At 50.3% G+C, this 17,960-nt stretch overlaps 2 protein-coding genes across 2 annotated transcripts; both read right to left on the bottom strand.

Annotated features, from left to right (window-relative positions):
- Positions 1-6,321: 6,321 nt before the first annotated feature.
- Positions 6,322-11,977, bottom strand: cdk5 (cyclin dependent kinase 5). Its single transcript, XM_030114732.1, has 12 exons — positions 11,812-11,977; positions 11,538-11,626; positions 11,341-11,408; positions 11,130-11,190; positions 10,964-11,020; positions 10,772-10,867; positions 8,267-8,341; positions 7,714-7,810; positions 7,575-7,644; positions 7,416-7,476; positions 7,249-7,329; positions 6,322-7,165 (listed from the first exon to the last, which is right to left on the bottom strand). The coding sequence occupies exons 1-12, from the start codon at positions 11,846-11,848 to the stop codon at positions 7,079-7,081; spliced, it is 879 nt and encodes a 292-aa protein (XP_029970592.1). The 5' UTR covers positions 11,849-11,977; the 3' UTR covers positions 6,322-7,078.
- Positions 11,978-12,720: 743 nt separating this feature from the next.
- On the bottom strand, positions 12,721-17,272 carry abcb8 (ATP-binding cassette, sub-family B (MDR/TAP), member 8). Its single transcript, XM_030114724.1, has 16 exons — positions 17,072-17,272; positions 16,349-16,664; positions 16,111-16,266; positions 15,926-16,020; positions 15,714-15,819; positions 15,455-15,616; positions 15,284-15,369; positions 15,042-15,139; positions 14,690-14,795; positions 14,558-14,591; positions 14,195-14,331; positions 14,024-14,118; positions 13,822-13,955; positions 13,561-13,708; positions 13,244-13,494; positions 12,721-13,047 (listed from the first exon to the last, which is right to left on the bottom strand). The coding sequence occupies exons 1-16, from the start codon at positions 17,134-17,136 to the stop codon at positions 12,964-12,966; spliced, it is 2,073 nt and encodes a 690-aa protein (XP_029970584.1). The 5' UTR covers positions 17,137-17,272; the 3' UTR covers positions 12,721-12,963.
- Positions 17,273-17,960: the final 688 nt, after the last annotated feature.

The raw sequence follows: 17,960 nt of genomic DNA on the forward strand, positions 1-17,960 counted from the left end.
GAGCTGTAGATCAGTTGATCAGCTGTGCTGCAGCTCCTTTTAAGTGTTTTGCCTTCAGCATCAAACCAATGCTGCATTCAATGAACCTTCAGAAGCTTCAGTCACCTGAAGGACGGGAAACAAGGAAACCCTCCTGCTGGCCCCGCCCCCCAGAGCGGACCCAACACAGAACCACAGCCTTCTGGGAATATTCTGAAAACCTGAGAGATCCAGATTTAGTCCAGAAAAAATGACATGAATAAATGTTGAAACATGGAATTAAGTGAGGCGTTTGATTGTTCTGGAGTTTAGCAGAACAATCTGTGAGGCTCCGGGAGGAACCACGACAGCGTTTCAAGAGAAAAGACAGTTTTACATTTTCCCTTCAGAAAAAGACTCATGTCTCCACGGAAATGGCAGGTTGGTTCTGTTGGTTCTGTTTTGTGATGAAACCACACACACACACACAGAATCATGCACTCTAAACAATAATAATAAGAGAACATGGAGAACAATACACTCTAATCATCAACAGTGGAGAACACCTACATTCATATGACCAGAACACAAAGTTGGATTGTTATTATGGTGACTATCAACTCTAAAACTACCAAGTACAGGAGAATCTGGACTGGGACCAGGACCTGGGGCCTATTGCACAAAAGTAGGATTCATTGATCCAGGATCAATGACTAACCCAGAACCGAAGGGTGCAGGACAACTTGGTTCCACTAAAGACCAATCCAGGGCAAGAACACGGTGTAATTCCTGAAACAGACCCCCGCCATCACATAATCACAGATTCACCTTGACAACCAGAGTGGAGTCCTCTCCACCGGAACAGGAAGTTCTCCTGGAGGCAGATGAGGAGGTGGAGCGCTTACTATTTAATTAAGGAATGTCATGATACTCTTTGATTATTATTTTTTTAATTTTAACATATGGAATGTGCATTTATATATAGTCTCTTTAACACTTATCTAATGATTGCAAATAATCTAAGTTCATCATGTATCAAAAATGATTGAATTACTGGTCACAATGTTTAAATCCGAAAGGCCGCCTGTGCGGAATCCAATATGGCGGCCTTATGGATTGATATGTGCATTAAATTTGTTTAATAAAGTAAATTTAAAAAAAGAAAATAAAATGTATCCAGTTGGCATACTTCCGTGCATCTATGCTGTTCTATGATGTTCTATGAAACATGTCTATGTTTGCCGCCACGGCATTTCCAACCCGATGTGCTTCCTTATATGAAATTTCCGATAGTGCACTCCTGCCTACGTCATTTTCGGTGAGTGGGCTTCTGCTTTGCCCTATTTCAAGATGGCGGTGCCCATGTACAAGCACGTCAGCACCTTTAGCGCCGCCCTGTTGGATTCCGCACCAGCGCCTCTGTGGAACAGACTAGCTCCACAGAATAAATCTCCATGGTAACTTATGTCAAAACATATCTCAAGTTCCCTTATCCTACTTTTGTGCAACCAGATCATGGATTAGTTGATCCAGGATAACCAGGCTTAATTCCTGATCTTGGTTTTGTGCAACAGGCCCCGGGACTAGAAAAATTTGCACTGGGAGTCATGGCAGTCTGAAGGAAAACATTGTTCTTCGTCCATCTACTGAGCATGAGCAGAACTACTGTTTACTATGAAAATGGAGCGAATGACTTGGACCAGGATCATGAACACATTTGCCGTTTTCCCTGTTTCCTGTGAAACGGCATTTTTGAAAAGTTCCACTTTGTTGTGTTTCCAGAGACTCAAAGCCAAACACAAAACGCTATGAAACTTTTCCATTTTCACTTGAAAACGTTGTCGTGTAAACAGAGCTTTAGTCCTTCTGAAGATCAGGCTTGAATGTTTAACAGATTAGCGCTCATGTAGTTATGAGCTGTGGCATCCAGTCTGACCCGAGGCCCAGCAGGAGGGTTACACAGCTGGGCTGCTGTTTCCTGTGGCCTTCTGCTGCTGTGGGGCTGTGAGCACTTTGATGACTCAGCAAAACGCGACTGCACTGACTCAGTAAAACACAACTGCACTAACTCAGCAAAACACGACTCAGCAAAACACAACTGCACTGACTCAGCAAAACACAACTGTATTGACTCAGCAAAACATGACTCAGTAAAACACGACTCAGCAAAACACAACTGCACTGACTCAGCAAAACATGACTCAGCAAAACACAATTGTACTGACTCAGCAAAACACAACTGTATTGACTCAGCAAAACATGACTCAGTAAAACACGACTCAGCAAAACACAACTGCACTGACTCAGCAAAACACAACTGTATTGACTCAGCAAAACATGACTCAGTAAAACACGACTCAGCAAAACACAACTGCACTGACTCAGCAAAACATGACTCAGCAAAACACAATTGTACTGACTCAGCAAAACACAACTGTATTGACTCAGCAAAACATGACTCAGTAAAACACGACTCAGCAAAACACAACTGCACTGACTCAGCAAAACACGACTCAGCAAAAAACAATTGTACTGACTCAGCAAAACACAACTGTATTGACTCAGCAAAACATGACTCAGTAAAAGACGACTCAGCAAAACACAACTGCACTGACTCAGCAAAACATGACTCAGCAAAACACAATTGTACTGACTCAGCAAAACACAACTGTATTGACTCAGCAAACATGACTCAGTAAAACACGACTCAGCAAAACACAACTGCACTGACTCAGCAAAACATGACTCAGCAAAACACAATTGTACTGACTCAGCAAAACACAACTGTATTGACTCAGCAAAACATGACTCAGTAAAACACGACTCAGCAAAACACAACTGCACTGACTCAGCAAAACATGACTCAGCAAAACACGACTGTATTGACTCGGAAAAACATGACTCGGCAAAACACAACTGTACTGACTCAGCAAAGCATGACTCAGCAAAACACAACTCGGCAAAACACAACTGCAAAACATGACTCAGAATCTTCACATCTGGGGGGGGTCCTCCACTCCACATTTAGCTGGAGTAAATGACTGCTGTGCGCGGGGGGGGTGGGGGGGGGGGGGGGGGGGGGGGGGGGTCTATTCCTCCATATCCAGCTGTGAAGTCGCTCGGACTGGCTCACACCTCATCAGGATCTTTCCAGACTGTTGCAGTGGATGTTATGGACTCTCACAGGAGTCCATCAGCACAACCCCGACACGCTTTTCTCGCTTCTCTGTTGGAGCCTTGAAGCTGCTGGTGACAGTCCCAACCTGTAAATACCCACCACCCCTCCACCTCCTCCACCCATCAGGCAGTGTGGATGTATATGAACACGTTGGTCTTTGGAGGTCAGACAGGTCTCCTCATGTGGCTCAGACTGTCTGACTGCTCCACACGTTTGATCTGAAACAAGAGAATCTGCCTCAAGGGTCCACCTCACCTGGTTCCTATCAGAGACCTGTAGAACTTCACCTCTGTATCCTCCTCCGCTTACTATGGCTATTATTAGAACAGAACATGTACACAATCACAAATACCAGTTTGTGACATATAAATGAAACATAATAAACTATATTTACCCAGCGTACTGTAACGTACACAAACTTTCTTCTAACCTTCGTCTTGCTATGTGTTATTTAAATCTGATGCCGCAGTTCTACCTGTGGACTTGCAGTTCTACCTGTGGACTCTATACTACTGTGTTTTTGTATGTGAAACTTGAAGGACAGTGAGTGAGCGGTTTCAGAGCTCGGTAGCTTTATCACACTGTAATGTGAGTATCGACTGTTGATGTGAAGCACAACCTGGAGATCAGCCATCGCTCCTCGCAGCGGCGGCTCCTGCTCCCAGGGAGCCATCGCTCCTGGCCGCGGTGGCGTCCTGCTCCTGCTCCCAGGACGCCACCGCTCCTGGCCGCGGTGGCGTCCTGCTCCCAGGAGCCGCCGCCGATTAGGGCGGAGCCAAAAACCTCATCACATGGCGGATTCAGCAATAAAAGCAGACTGAGCTGCAGGACGCCAGATGACCGATCGTCTCGAACCGCGACGCGGCTGTGATGTTGCTGCGTTGCCATGACGACGGTGCCATGTGCAGGGGTTTGAACAGCAGGATAATGAGCCGCCATGAAGAGCTCTGTAGTAATAAAGAAAAAAAAAAGAGGTGGGTGTTTTTACCTCTCTGTCCCCACTTCCTGCCTTACGACCAATCACAAAGCAGCAGAGTGTCTTCATTTTTACCACAGGTACAGTTCATGCTGTAATACCACTTCACACCACAAGGTGGAGGAGTGAGTCACTCTTACATCTAGTCTGTCTTCAGTCAAGCAGTTGAAGAAGAAACACAAAAGTCTCAGGACAAAACGACAAATTAAAGGAATGTTAGAGTCTCGGTCTGCTCCGGCCATCAGTGAGGAGACAGACTGGATGTTAGAGCGACTCCTCCCATTAGCGGACCGTCACAAACCTAGGACAGAACGAATGCTACAGACCCGGACGTCGCAGTGATGTGACTGCTGCAGACTGAAGACAGACTGAACACCGCAGACAGAGGAAGGACTGGACACTCAAGGGACTGCAGGTCCGACAGGGTTCTAAAGACGGGACACACTGGAACTGCCACACTGGCTGTGTCATTGACGAGACTGTTTCAGACTAGACATTAGAGTGCCTGACACTGCCTCAGTGGGAGTTTCTGTTTGTTGGTTCCTCTGAATGTAAAGTCTGTTTTTATGGAGTCAGATGAATCCGCTCTGTTCTCCTCGAGAACCTGTTTCTGCACAAAGTACGGATCGTGTTCAGATGGTGCGTTCAGGTGGCAGGATGCTATAGTGTCCAGATGGTGCGTTCAGGTGACAGGATGCTGTAGTGTCCAGATGGTGCATTCAGTTGACAGGATGCTATAGTGTCCAGATGGTGCGTTCAGGTGACAGGATGCTATAGTGTCCAGATGGTGCGTTCAGGTGACACATTGTTGTAGTGTCCAGATGGTGCGTTCAGGTGACAGGATGCTGTAGTTGTGCAGATGGTGCGTTCAGGTGACAGGATGCTGTAGTTGTGTCGATGGTGCGTTCGGGTGACAGGATGCTGTAGTTGTGTCGATGGTGCGTTCAGGTGACAGGATGCTGTAGCTGTGTCGATGGTGTGTTCAGGTGACAGGATGCTGTACTGGTCAGATGGTGCATTCAAGTGGCAGGATGCTATAGTGTCCAGATGGTGCGTTTTGGTGACAGGATGCTGTAGTGTCCAGATGGTGCGTTCAGTTGACAGGATGCTATAGTGTCCAGATGGTGCGTTCAGGTGACACATTGTTGTAGTGTCCAGATGGTGCGTTCAGGTGACAGGATGCTGTAGTTGTGCCGATGGTGCGTTCAGGTGACAGGATGCTGTAGTTGTGTCGATGGTGCGTTCGGGTGACAGGATGCTGTAGTTGTGTCGATGGTGCGTTCAGGTGACAGGATGCTGTAGCTGTGTCGATGGTGCGTTCAGGTGACAGGATGCTGTACTGGTCAGATGGTGCATTCAAGTGGCAGGATGCTATAGTGTCCAGATGGTGCGTTCAGGTGACAGGATGCTGTAGTGTCCAGATGGTGCGTTCAGGTGACAGGATGCTGTAGTGTCCAGATGGTGCGTTCAGGTGACATATTGCTGTAGTGTCCAGATGGTGCGTTCAGGTGACATATTGCTGTAGTGTCCAGATGGTGCGTTCAGGTGACATATTGCTGTAGTGTCCAGATGGTGCGTTCAGGTGGCAGGATGCTATAGTGTCCCGATGGTTCAGGTGACACATTGCTGTAGTGTCCAGATGGTGCGTTCAGGTGATCCACCCTCGTGGAGAATGTGTGCAGCTTCATCTGGCTCCCTCTGCTGTCTGTATTTTACTGTAGATATGTGATTTGACCCTGAAATGTACAATAAACTGTGAACGCCCCGCGGCTGCTGCCTCCTGAATGAAGCTGTGTGGCGTTTGAGACACTGGAACACCAAGCTGAGCTACTGTTTCTCTAAACTCCTGTTTACTGGAGGAGCATCCAGAACACAGTATGTCGTCACATCTGCATCTGATGAGTCAGGAACGGATTACAGTAATCAAACTACTTCTGTCCGGTGAAAACAGTCGTCTTCATCACTGTCTCCACCGGTAGCTTCTGTAATCCTCTTTAATCCAGAGATAATCCAGTCCTGCTGAGTGGCTGGAGCCCAGCGCCGCTGGAGGAACGCGCCCACTCAGTCTTTCAAAACAATAAAGTTTACCTTGAGGCTCATCTTTTTGTTGCCATGTGAACGTCAGTGAAGGTAAGAGCCGACGAGGCCCCGGGCCCCTGGTGGCGCGAGGGCCTCCAGGACAGAACTCACTCAGCAGTCTGCGCTGGTTTCATCGTTTTATTGAGTGTCTTCAGTTCAAAGTGAGGTTGAGGCTCGAACACTGGAACCGGTTCAGGGACAAACAGCCAAGCAGACATTCCTTCATAATAAATACATGCATCCATGATGGGGTCTATCAGCCAAAACATTAAGAACACTGCTGCAGCATGAGGAGCCACGACAGAACCAGCAGTACCAAAGAAACCTTTAACAGAAAGAGAAAGTCAGAGCGAGAAGACGCCGCGTCCACACACTCCGTCCACACACTCCGTCCACACACCCAGTTGGCCCGCTCCTGGAAAAACTGCTGTTCAACTTTCATCATCAAATCAGAAGCAAAACACTAAAATCAAAGTTCTGGAAAAGTAGAAAATAAAAGCCTGAGAGAAGAAAAAGCAAACGAAGCTTCTCGTGCCGACGGTGCCGAGCTGCAGGTCTCCAGCAGGAAGGTATGTACACAGGAATGAGACACAAGGAGACCAGAGCCTGGACCAGATCCACCTGTTAGCATCAGTCCACTAAAAACACACACAACCCAATCCTCCATTCACACTTCAACAAAACTCACACACACATGCACGCATACGCACACACACACGCGAGCTGACAGATGTTCTGAACAAACAGGTTCTATTAAAATCAAAGAGAAATGAACACAAATGAGAGGCAAAGTGACGACAGACAGTGAACGCATCGCAGTCCTCAGTTCCAGGCTTTACATCTTCATCCAGACTGGAAACAGATTTGGGGGGGGCGCAGGGGGGCATTTATGGGGGGCAGAAATCTGCAAAGTACGGGTGCTGAAGGGCTTCTTCTGCAGAGATCCTCTGGACAGGGTTACACTTCAACAGGTTCTGTGAGACAGACACGAGTCAGAGACAGACGGGACAGACAGCAGTCAGAGAGACACAGCACAGCCGTGTTGCGTTCAGGGTACCTGCAGTAGGTCCCGTCCTGTGCTGCTGAGCTTGGGGACGACGTTGACCAGAGACGTGGTGGCAGGATACATGGGGTATGGCTGCGGGGACCGACAGAGAGACAGAGACGGACAGGGTCAGTACAGACGGAGTCCTTCCTGGACGCCTGAGAGAGGACCGGCTCTACCTTGTAGTCCGGGAGTTTGGTCATGGTCTGCCACTGTTCCTCAGTCGGAGTTCCCAACAACGTTCCACGAGTCAAAGAAAAGAGACGGTGTCTCAGAGCCACGGGACAGATGTCCACCGACTGGGACGAACGACGTCCACACGTTGAACAAAAGGATATCTGAAGATCCGCTTCAGCTGGTCGTCCACGTCGTTCCCAGGAAACAAGGGCCGCCCGGCGTTGGCCAGCTCTGCAGGTTTAACACATTAACAGGATCAGAGTCTCACACACACACACACACACTCACACTCACACACACCTGCAAAGATGCAGCCAGCAGACCACATGTCGATGGAGGTAGAGTAGAGTTTAGCACCGAAGAGCACGTCAGGAGGCCGATACCACAACGTCACCACCTACACACACACACACACACAAAAGTATTCAGGGGTTGAAAAAATGGCTGTGTTTAATATAAAGTTCAGCATAATCTGGTCCCGGTCAGGCTGACGGCCACAGTGCCGTTGAGCAGTTTTCCTGAGTGGCTTCCGTTCCAGCCTGTGGAGCCACACTTGGAAAATTGTTGTTTTTTGGAGAAAAGAACAAAACAAACAACAAAACGATGCTGTGATACTGAATGGAACCCAAACGCTGAGCATCACTAAATATAACCTGAGGTCACGACCTCTTCTCAACCAATCAGAGAAAAGCGTTCAATTTTAGCACCTGGAACCCAGGAATGGAGAGAAACGAGGCAAGGCCAGAGTGATGGAGAAGATCTGGGTCTCGTGTCTGCGCCAGGTTGTGGGTTCCACCCAAGCTTACACACACACACACACACACACACACACACAGAGTGAAGGAACACTTACCTCTGCTGAGTAACACCTGACGGGGATTCCAAACGCTCGAGCCAGACCGAAGTCTGCCAGCTTCAACTCCCCGTTCTATATGCACAACACACACACACACACACACACACACACACACACACACACACACACACACACACACACACACACACACACACACACACACACAGTCAGATTCATCAGCCTCAGTGTTGGGAGAACAGGCTTTCTTCCTGACTGAACAGCTTCTCCAGAGGGCCTCAGGGTGGACTGAAGTGTGTGTCTACCGCCACCTGATGGCGAGGGTGGAAACTACAAGCCGAGCTGGCAGAGCGTCAACACAAAGCTCACACCGTCTGTATTCAACAGCAGCTGGCGCTCCGTCAGCCTTCCAGACGGTCGGGTTTCCTTTTCAGTTGGGAAATCCAAAAACAGGAAACGAGCCGACTTCCGATCAGAAACGGCTCGTCTGGAAATCCAAGGACGGAAAATCTGATCTCCAAGTATGTGTTTATTGAACAAAAGACGGGAAATAAAACATGAACATGACCCCAGAAGGTGTTCTCTGAAGTGTTTGTGTGTGTTGCAGTGCATTTCCATCTTTTTCACAAAATAAAGATACCAGAAAATTGGTGGTTTGCAGCTGGTTGATGAGTAACAAGCACCACATGTTGGAAATGTAGAATGATTGATATCACGTCTCAGCTTTTTGTCTTCTGAAAACAGAACTGTATTTTCAAAGACCTGGTTTTAAAACTGAAATTCCTTAGCATTCCATCCTGGATCTTGGTAAATAATAATATTGATCACAAGAGAATTCCTGAGGAAATTTTTACTTTGTGCCTGCCGGCTGCCGCCCAAGTGCTAGTCATAATGGAACGTTCCAATATCTGTGTTTTTGTGGGAGTTGACAAGACATGAAAAATATGGAAAGCTTGACAAGTAGCTTAAAAAGTTGAAAAAAAACCCCAAAACAAAACAGAAAAAGTAGGGGGGAAAAACGTTTAACAAAGGCATCAGTGAAACAGCACTGACAGTACAAAAGGATCAACAGTAAAAAGCAGTGAAGTCAGTGTCAGAGTAACCGAGGATCAAGAAAGAAATAATGGAAACATCCGGACTAATGAAGGAGCAGTCCGCACAGCAGGTGTCTGTTGCCATGGAGACCAGCTGTTCGCAGCAGCCATGATAGTGAATCAGCACTTTTTCACCCAGTTTGTAAAGCTGAAGAAATGTTGCTCCCCAAAAACTGAAAGGTGAAATTAATTTTTTTTCCCACTGTGAGCGTCAGAAGCTTTTCACGGGATTATCCTGAAATTTCATGTATGAAGGATCATCCATAAAGCCACGGTGAGTTTGTAAAACTGTGTGAACTTTTGGAATTGAGTGAGAATATTTCACAAGGAAAACACCGAGGCTGATGTACGATATGTTTAAACTGAGCCAGAATTGTGGCAAAGAGGACAAGAGAAAACCTTTTCATGGTGTAAATGGAGAGCCTCTCCCACTCTAACCCTCTCCAATACACACCCATTATAAACTCCAAAACCGGCTGAAATTCTAACCAAACTTTAAAGCTCACAGTTTAAATTTGGTAGAAGATACTGAAATGAGGTTTTCACATTTCAATAGTGGACAAAAAAATGGCAACATTTTGATACTTTAATAACGTCTTTATGTGACAGTATGGCGAGGCGCGATGGACTTGTTCAGGGATGATTTTTTTTCTTTTCCTGTCGGTCCTTATTCGCTTACATGGGGGAAAAAAATTCTCATTTTTCGGGGAATTTTCTCGGAGATTCTTTGGCCACAATGCTGAGAAAAGTCATAGCACACTATTCCTGAATTTTCCGAATGTTTTAATGTGCTTTTTGTGTTGCTGTTCCAATTGGTGAGGGGAGAGTTCCGCGGCAGTTTTGTCGTCAGACGTTTGAAGTGTGGATGGTGGCGACGCCGAGCCAGGACAGGCACAAAGAGCCCTGCCGGCCCAGACCAACAACTGCCCCGTCTGCATTAGCAACACTTTCAACACTCAATATAAAAAACAAAACTTTTCCAGGTCTGTCATGACAGTATGAAGCCTGCGTTTTCAAACCAACAACCAACATCTTCTAATTCAAGATGATGACTTATTGATCTGTTGGTTGAAGGTCGCACCACACCTCATTCTCTACCAACATCATCAAGATTCCCAAATCAGAGTGAAAACTGACAGGCTGGAAGGTTCAAGGCCTGACTGACACACACAAACACACTTGTTCTTCTATAGTTGTGAGGACACTCATTGACATAATGCATTTCTTCGCCCCTTCACCGGAAACTTCACCACCACAAATAAATGCCTAGCCCTAACCCAGACCCTAAACCTAACCTAATCCTAATCCTAACCCGAATCAAAAATTAATTCTTAAAAGTGACGACCGGCAAAATGTCCTCACGCCAAAGGTTTAGAACTCATTCTGATCCTCACAGTTCAGTATGTACAAAAAGACACACATACATACACTCACTCACTCACTCACTCACCCTGTTGATCAGCAGGTTCTGAGGCTTCAGGTCTCTGTGCAGGACGTTTCGACTGTGACAGAAGGCCAAACCTTTGAGCAGCTGGTACATGAAGGACTGCAGAGAAACACGGGTGGCATGTTAAAGCTGTCTATTACTCTCTCTCTCTCTCTCTCCCCCACACACACACAGAGGAAAGTGTGTGTCACTCACCTTCACCGTCTCAGGATCCAGATCTCCATTACAGCTGTCAAAGTATTTCTTCAGATCCTGCAGAGAACGGTGCAGAGACATGAGCCTCAAACAAACACTCTCTCTCTCTCTCACACACACACACACACACAGAACCTGAGTGAAGATGGTTCACACACACACTCACCTGGTCACAGTACTCAAACACCAGAGTTAACTTCTTATCACTGTGCAAGACATCGTGCAGTCTGCAGAGGGACGGGGACACGGGGACACAAGGACACACACACACACACACACACACACACACACACACACACACACACATACACACACATACAGAGTTAGACTTGTTGTTACTCTTTAACTGCAGGTTAACCTTCCAGCTGCAGACTGACCGGACGATGTTTTTATGTTTCAGCTCTTTCAGCAGACAGATCTCCCTCAGAGCCGAGCTGGGAACCCCCTGGAACACACATCGGACAAGGTCAACACAGGATCTGGACTGATGTGGTCTGATGTGGACTGATGTGGTCTGATGTGGACTGATGTGGTCCCCGTCCAGCCCAACATTGTTTCCTCTGTAAACACAAACCTCGTCGTCGTCGTCCAGTCGGACCCTCTTCAGCGCCACAATCTCGTGTGTTTCCCTGTTCTTGGCCTTGAACACGGTCCCGTAGGTCCCTGAGAAGGAGAGGGGGAGCAGCGGTCATCCTCCAGCTCTCCCCGGACAGCAGCTCCGAGCAGCGGCTGACAGTCACACCTCCAGCCGCTCTGCAGGCGCCGAGTCCGGGTAAGAGAAGCTAACGGCTAGCCCGGATGCTAGCAGGCTAATGGCGCTTCGACAGGAAAACAAAAAGGCAACTTACCTTCTCCAATTTTCTCCAGCTTCTCATATTTTTGCATGTTTGGTGATGAAGGCAACCCGGAGCAAACAGGCAGACCAGCGGGAGACACAGAAGCCCCGAACCGGGGAACAGCGACGCACCTCCGAGTAGCTACGAGCTGCGAGCCGCAGAGTGCACTCGGTGCTCCGCTGCTCGCAGAGCGCAGCGCCGGGGCTCCGCTGACCCCTGCTGGCCCGGAGGGGAACTGCAGCATGGGGGCCAAGCACGGGAGGACCAGGGACACAGGGAACCACCTAGACAGGAGGAACTGTTACAGGGGAACCAAGCAACACAGAGGGAGCCAACAAGTGGAACTCAGTGGAATAACCAACACTAAATCTTAATGCTCAGCAGTGAGCCGCAGCCCCGCAAGTCCGGTAGTTCTTCCTGGTTCCTCTTGATTCCAGCAGGGCGTGCAGTGGGCCCATCTACCAGCTCTCCTGCATCCAGTCCAGGAACAGAACAGGGCTCACTGCTACAGAGAAGTGGTGTTGCATCTATCTGACGGCCTGGTGGGGTCAATCCACGGCTCTCCAGCTCCTCTGTGGCCACTCCTCGCAGATCTGGTCTTTGTCACACTTCAAGGTGAGGAATACTAAGTGCTCGTCACATGACGACGACTCTCAAACAGCAGGCGGCTCAGTGGAAGTGTCACATACAACCAGTGTCAACAGCTCTTCAGGAATGGTGTACATTTCCAAAATGCAACACAGAACAGAGTTTTGGTTCCAAGTTTTTTCAGGAATTTGATTTTTTTTTTAGATCAATGTGTTTTCTAGTCAAACTGTAAAAAGAAAAGAGGATAAAAAGGCAGTTTATCTCCTGAAGGTGACAGAACTCTGTTTCTCTGATTGAGGGGGAAACAAAAGAGACATTTTCAAACAATGGATGTCAATAAATGTTTTATGAAGGTGTTCATTGTTTCACTGGACCCAGTGAGGGATTCATCAATCTATTCCATGTCTCTGTAAAATAAACTGTATCATTAAAAGAGCTTTTTACAGTGAGTGATTCTGCTGCTGGAGGCAGGACGAGGTCCATGCTGAAGCTGTCCAGTCCTGCTCTCCTGCTGTTGGTCCACTTCTGTCTTCGCCTCAATAAATTAGCATTAAACCGTGAAACCAGCTGGAGAGTTTATGAGTGTCCGCTGGCTCTCTGTCTCCGGATCAGGTCCGAATAAAGTCCTCCTTTACTGAGCAGCTCCAGGTGAGTCCCAGCCTGCAAGTACATCAAGAGTGGTTAACGCATGTCCTCCTAACGTCCTCCTCACGTCTACATGTCCTCCAAAAGTCTGTTCAAGCATTAAAAGAAGATATTTTGCAGTTCCCCTGTGGAGGAAAGACTCAAGACACTGTGTGACAGACATGTGGACATAGGGAAATCCTCTAAAGGTTAAAGGTCAGCAGGGTCTCACCTCCACCACCCGGCCGTTGCTCAGGACACAGATGAGGTCGGCTCCCTGGATGGTGCTGAGCCGGTGGGCGATGATGAGCACGGTGCGCCCCCTGGTGGCCCTGTCCAGCGCCTCCTGCACCACGCGCTCCGACTCGGCGTCCAGGGCGCTGGTGGCCTCGTCCAGCACCAGGATGCTGGGGTTCTTGATGAGGGCGCGGGCGATGGCCACGCGCTGCTTCTGCCCCCCCGATAAGGTCACGCCTCGCTCGCCTGCGGACAGAGGCGCGGCTCAGCGCCGACACTCCCCGATGGGCGGACGGGCGGCGCCGCACCTACCGACCACGGTGTGGTACCCGTCAGGGAAGGACGTGATGAAGCCGTGAGCGTTGGCCTGCTTCGCCGCCTCCATCACCTCGGCGTCGCTCGCCTCGGGTTTGCCGAAGCGGATGTTCTCCATGACGGAAGAGGCGAAGAGCACCGGCTCCTGCAGAAAGATTAAAGACAATCGGAAAAACAGCAGCCCCACTGCCTGATGGTGCCTCCGCCGTTCTGACGGTGCTCAGACGGCGAAGGTTCTCAGGAGAACCACAGTCTGACCTGATTGATGAATCCGATGACCTGACCGCGGAGCCAGCACAGGTCCAGGGTCCGGATGTCGAGGCCGTCCAGCATGATGACCCCGCTGGTGGGGTCGTAGAACCGCTCCAGCAGAGACGTCACCGTGGACTTTCCTTCAAGGAGAGAACCTTTGGTGAGACCGCCATCGGCACGCCGCCGCAGTCGCTCAGAGAGAAGCTACCTCCTCCGGACTCCCCGACGATGGCCACGGTTTTCCCGGGAGGCAGCGTGAGGCTGAACCTCTTCAGGACCTCGTGACCCGGTCTGGTGGGATAACTGCCGACACAGAGCAGAGCGTCAGGAGACGGCCCCGACCGAGCGCAGGCGGAGGAGCGCCGGCACACGGCTCCACCTGAAGGAGATGTTCATGAAGTCCACACGTCCCGTCAGAGAGTGGTACGGGATCCGTCCTCCCCCCGCCAGCCGGATGCTCGGCTCCAGCGACAGATACTCGAACACACGAGCGCCGGAACTGATTCCCCTCACCACCTGCACCGGGCACAACCCACCGTCAGGATGCAAACGCCACTTCCTCCTCTAACTTCCAGGTTATAGAGCATCTTTGTCTGCAGTAACCAGTGAAGCAACGTCACCGAACCAGTGACAGCAGGTCGATCATGTCAGACTGAATCACTTCCTGGTCCTCATGTTCCACGTGTGGTTAGCTCTGGATGAGGGAGACAAGCTTCAAGCAGCAGGTCTGAGGTTCACTCACCTGTCCGAAGAGGATGGAGATGCTGGCTAAAGACCTAGACACACACACACACACACATACACACACACACACAGGTGAATGTGGTCCACTGTGGCAGCAGAAGAAGCCTCATTCAGTTGAAATGAGTTTCACCTCTGAACCGTCTGAGAGGCCACCAGGAAGGACATGAGATCCCCCGGAGACATTTCATTACTGGAGATCAGAGTTCCTCCTGCAAAGATGGTTCCTAACACAATGCCTGCAACACACACACACACACACACACACACACACACACAAAGGTTATGATTGCATAATCATATGTGTGTGTTACAGAATGCATATCATAGCTTAGTGAGCGCACACTTAGTAAGCATGCTATAATAAACGCTCTTGGAAAACACACACACACACACACACACACACGTGTCTGTGGGACAGGACGGAGAGTGTGACCCGTCAGACTCCCAGACGTGTTTCAGATGTTGCGTCGGGACACACTCACAGTTGAGGGCGACGTTGGAGAGACCCTGGAAGACGGCGATCCCTGTTCCCAGGTTCTCGTTGAGGTCGCAGGACTTCTGCACCTCAGCAGAGTACAGCCTGAGAACCACACACACACACACACACACACACACAGACACACACACACACACGTGTCCGTCCTCAGCGCTGAGCTTGATGTGACGCCGTTTCACATGACTTCCCAGGTTTGAACTAGACGAGGCCCCGCCCCCTCTGACTTACTGCAGCTCTCTCTCCTCCATCGCGAACGCCTTGACGGTGCGAACGTTACCCAGAGCCTCGTCTGCAACGCTGGTCGCTATGGAAACCTGCGGGGACAGTTACTGTTCAGGAGCGCTGCGGGATCAGCTGGACGAGGACGACAAGTCCCGGAGGTGCTGGGTCTGAACGGACCTGCTCCTGAGCCAATCGGGACAGTTTACGGAGGAAGGAGCCAATGACGGCGCCCGCCCCCACCAGACAGGGCAGAACCACCACGGTGAGACCGGTGAGCTTCGGCGAGATCAGGTAGAGAGACACGAAGCAGCCGACCGTCTGGGTGAGGCTACGGAGACCCTGGAGAGACGGCAACACACAGGGGGGTGGGTTTTACACACACATACACACACACACACACACACACACACACACGGGTACAGTTTTGATGTCAAACCTGAGAAACGACCAGTTTGAAGGAGGACTTGAACTCCTGGATGTCTGCAGTCAGTCGGTTCACCAGCTGACCCGTTTTATTGGCGTCGAAGAACGCCACATCCTGTCTGAGAAACAGAGCAGCGTTACCGTGGCGACCCGCGTCCACAGCCCATCGGTCGCACGTCTACAACACGCCGGCAGGACGTGCGGACTGAAAACCTCCCCACATACCTGAGCAGGGACGAGAAGAGCGTCTTCCTCATGTCTGCGGCGACTCTCTCTCCGACCCGGGACAGCAGGATGATGTAGCCGGTGGTGAGCAGGCCCTGCAGGGGGGAGGCGTTCAGGTCAGGCCCTCGCCGCGCCGATTCCCCCCATCGCTCCTCGCCGCAGGCCGGCTGCTCCGGTGGACTCACCTGGACTCCGTAGAGAGTGAGCAGCTTGAGGGCGGGGCCTCTGATCTCCTGGACGTAGTTCCCCGTGTGCTCCCGCAGGTACCGCGCCACCACGTTGACCAGGTCCCCGAGCATCAGCGGGATGTGGATGTTCAGGACGGCGGCTCCGAAGGCCAGCTGCAGGCAGAGAGGACTCTTGAGCGCGGGCGGTCCGCGGCGCCACGAGGCCGGCTTCACGAACAGCAGCCGCAGCGCTCACCACCACGGCGCACACCAGCGCCAGCAGCTGCGGCTTGACGAACTCCCACAGGACGTGCCAGTTGAAGTCTGGGCCGGCCGCGGCGTGCGGCTGTCTGCTGTTGTTGTTGACGTCGGCATCGCAGCGAGCGGAGCGGCACAGCAGGCGGGCCGACACGCTCAGGACCGCCATCGGACCCAGCAGCTGTCTCAGGACCAGGCCCGAGGGTCTGGGCTGCTGGCGGGCCGCTCTCTGAGCCAAGGTCCAAATCTGGGCCACCGTGCCCCCCGGAGGCCGCGAGGAGCGGTGCAGCATCCATCCTGGAGAGTGAGTCCAGCTGTGAGGACAGAGGACAGATCAGAACATCAGCTGTCAGCTCACCAGTAAATACAGAGACCAGACAGTTTACTACTGACTGAACACTCGGTTAGTTCCTGTGGGGTCAGATTTAACTGAAATACCAGCAACGTGTGGATCAGTTTAATGACACTCAGATTAGCTGAAGACAGAGGAGGAGGATGCTCTAATCTAAATGTTAGAGGAAGATGCTCTATGATCTGATGCTGGTGGAGGAGGATACTCTGTAATCTCAGTGTTAGAGGGAGGAAGATGCTCTATAATCTCAATGCTAGAGGAGGAGGACGCTCTATAATCAGGATGTTAGGGGAGGAAGAAGCTTTACAATCAGGTTTCATGAAGATATCTGCGCGTGCGTGTGTTTGTGTACGTGTGTGTATGTGTTACCAGGAACGGGTCCAGGAGCTTCTGCAGAGAGAGCCTGAGGTCAGTGAACGCAGCAGCAGCATCATGGCGGAAGGGTTCAGTGAAGCTCGTCAAACAGACGAGCTGAGGGACAGACGAGCCCGCGAGACAGATGAGACAGACATGCGAAGGACAGGAGAGTTTTAGTTAATCCTGCGGTCACAGGGCGCCGCCATCTTTCTTCTTCTTCTTCGGTGGTTAATCCGCTGCGGGGCTGCAGCGCCTCCTGCTGGCCCAGCGGATCACCGTCGCCTGATCTGAATGATCAATACGTTCTCTCCCTTCAGCCCCACAGAGCTCACAGATCGTGTGTGGGAGAGATGCTGCTCTCGGCGCTGCGTTTTCAAACTGCTGGGTTTTTTTTTCACTGAGTGAGAGAGAAATGTGATTCACATCCTTCAAAAATTAAAGCTCCAAAATGCACATTCACACAGTATTAAACGTGTTTTACTGTGGTCAGCTCTGCAACATGTTTATCAATCTTTGGATTACAATAAATTCATATTAAAGTCATGTTTAAAAGTTCACGTTTCAAAAAAGTCAGCCCTCTGTCAATGACAGTGTTTTAACCAGAGAAGCAGCGCTCACTGGACGGTCGGTGTGTTTCTCCTCATCGTGCACCGCCCTGGCTCCAGTTTGGTGTCGACCCCTCAAACTGCTGCCGCTGCAGCTGCTGCTCGGGCCTGCAGGGGGCGCTCGAGTCCTCGGCAGGTGGAGGGATGAAGATCGCTGCTGATCCCGTCTGTCATGTGAAGCTGGAGGAAAGTGGAAGAAAGTTCAAAAGTCCTCAGAGAGACAGAAAAACCTCCCTGTCTGTCACACTTGGCTGGGTTTGCCCCCCTCCCTCCTCCTCCCCCCTCCTCCCTCCCCG

This window comes from Salarias fasciatus, chromosome 18 (assembly GCF_902148845.1).
Source record: "Salarias fasciatus chromosome 18, fSalaFa1.1, whole genome shotgun sequence".
Lineage (NCBI taxonomy): Eukaryota > Metazoa > Chordata > Actinopteri > Blenniiformes > Blenniidae > Salarias > Salarias fasciatus.

What these genes read in the sequence shown, in the direction of transcription:
- cdk5 (XM_030114732.1), bottom strand. Translation starts at nt 11,848, where the DNA reads ATGCAAAAATATGAGAAGCTGGAGAAAATTGGAGAAG. An exon ending in GCTGGAGAAAATTGGAGAAG is followed by an intron (nt 11,627 to 11,811) that starts GTAAGTTGCCTT and finishes TCTCCTTCTCAG; the next exon opens with GGACCTACGGGACCGTGTTC. An exon ending in TCAGGTGTTACTCAGCAGAG is followed by an intron (nt 7,811 to 8,266) that starts GTAAGTGTTCCT and finishes GTGTGTGTGTAG; the next exon opens with GTGGTGACGTTGTGGTATCG.
- abcb8 (XM_030114724.1), bottom strand. Translation starts at nt 17,136, where the DNA reads ATGATGCTGCTGCTGCGTTCACTGACCTCAGGCTCTCTCTGCAGAAGC. An exon ending in TCAAACTGGTCGTTTCTCAG is followed by an intron (nt 15,617 to 15,713) that starts GTTTGACATCAA and finishes CCGTCTCTCCAG; the next exon opens with GGTCTCCGTAGCCTCACCCA. An exon ending in CCCGATTGGCTCAGGAGCAG is followed by an intron (nt 15,370 to 15,454) that starts GTCCGTTCAGAC and finishes CTGTCCCCGCAG; the next exon opens with GTTTCCATAGCGACCAGCGT.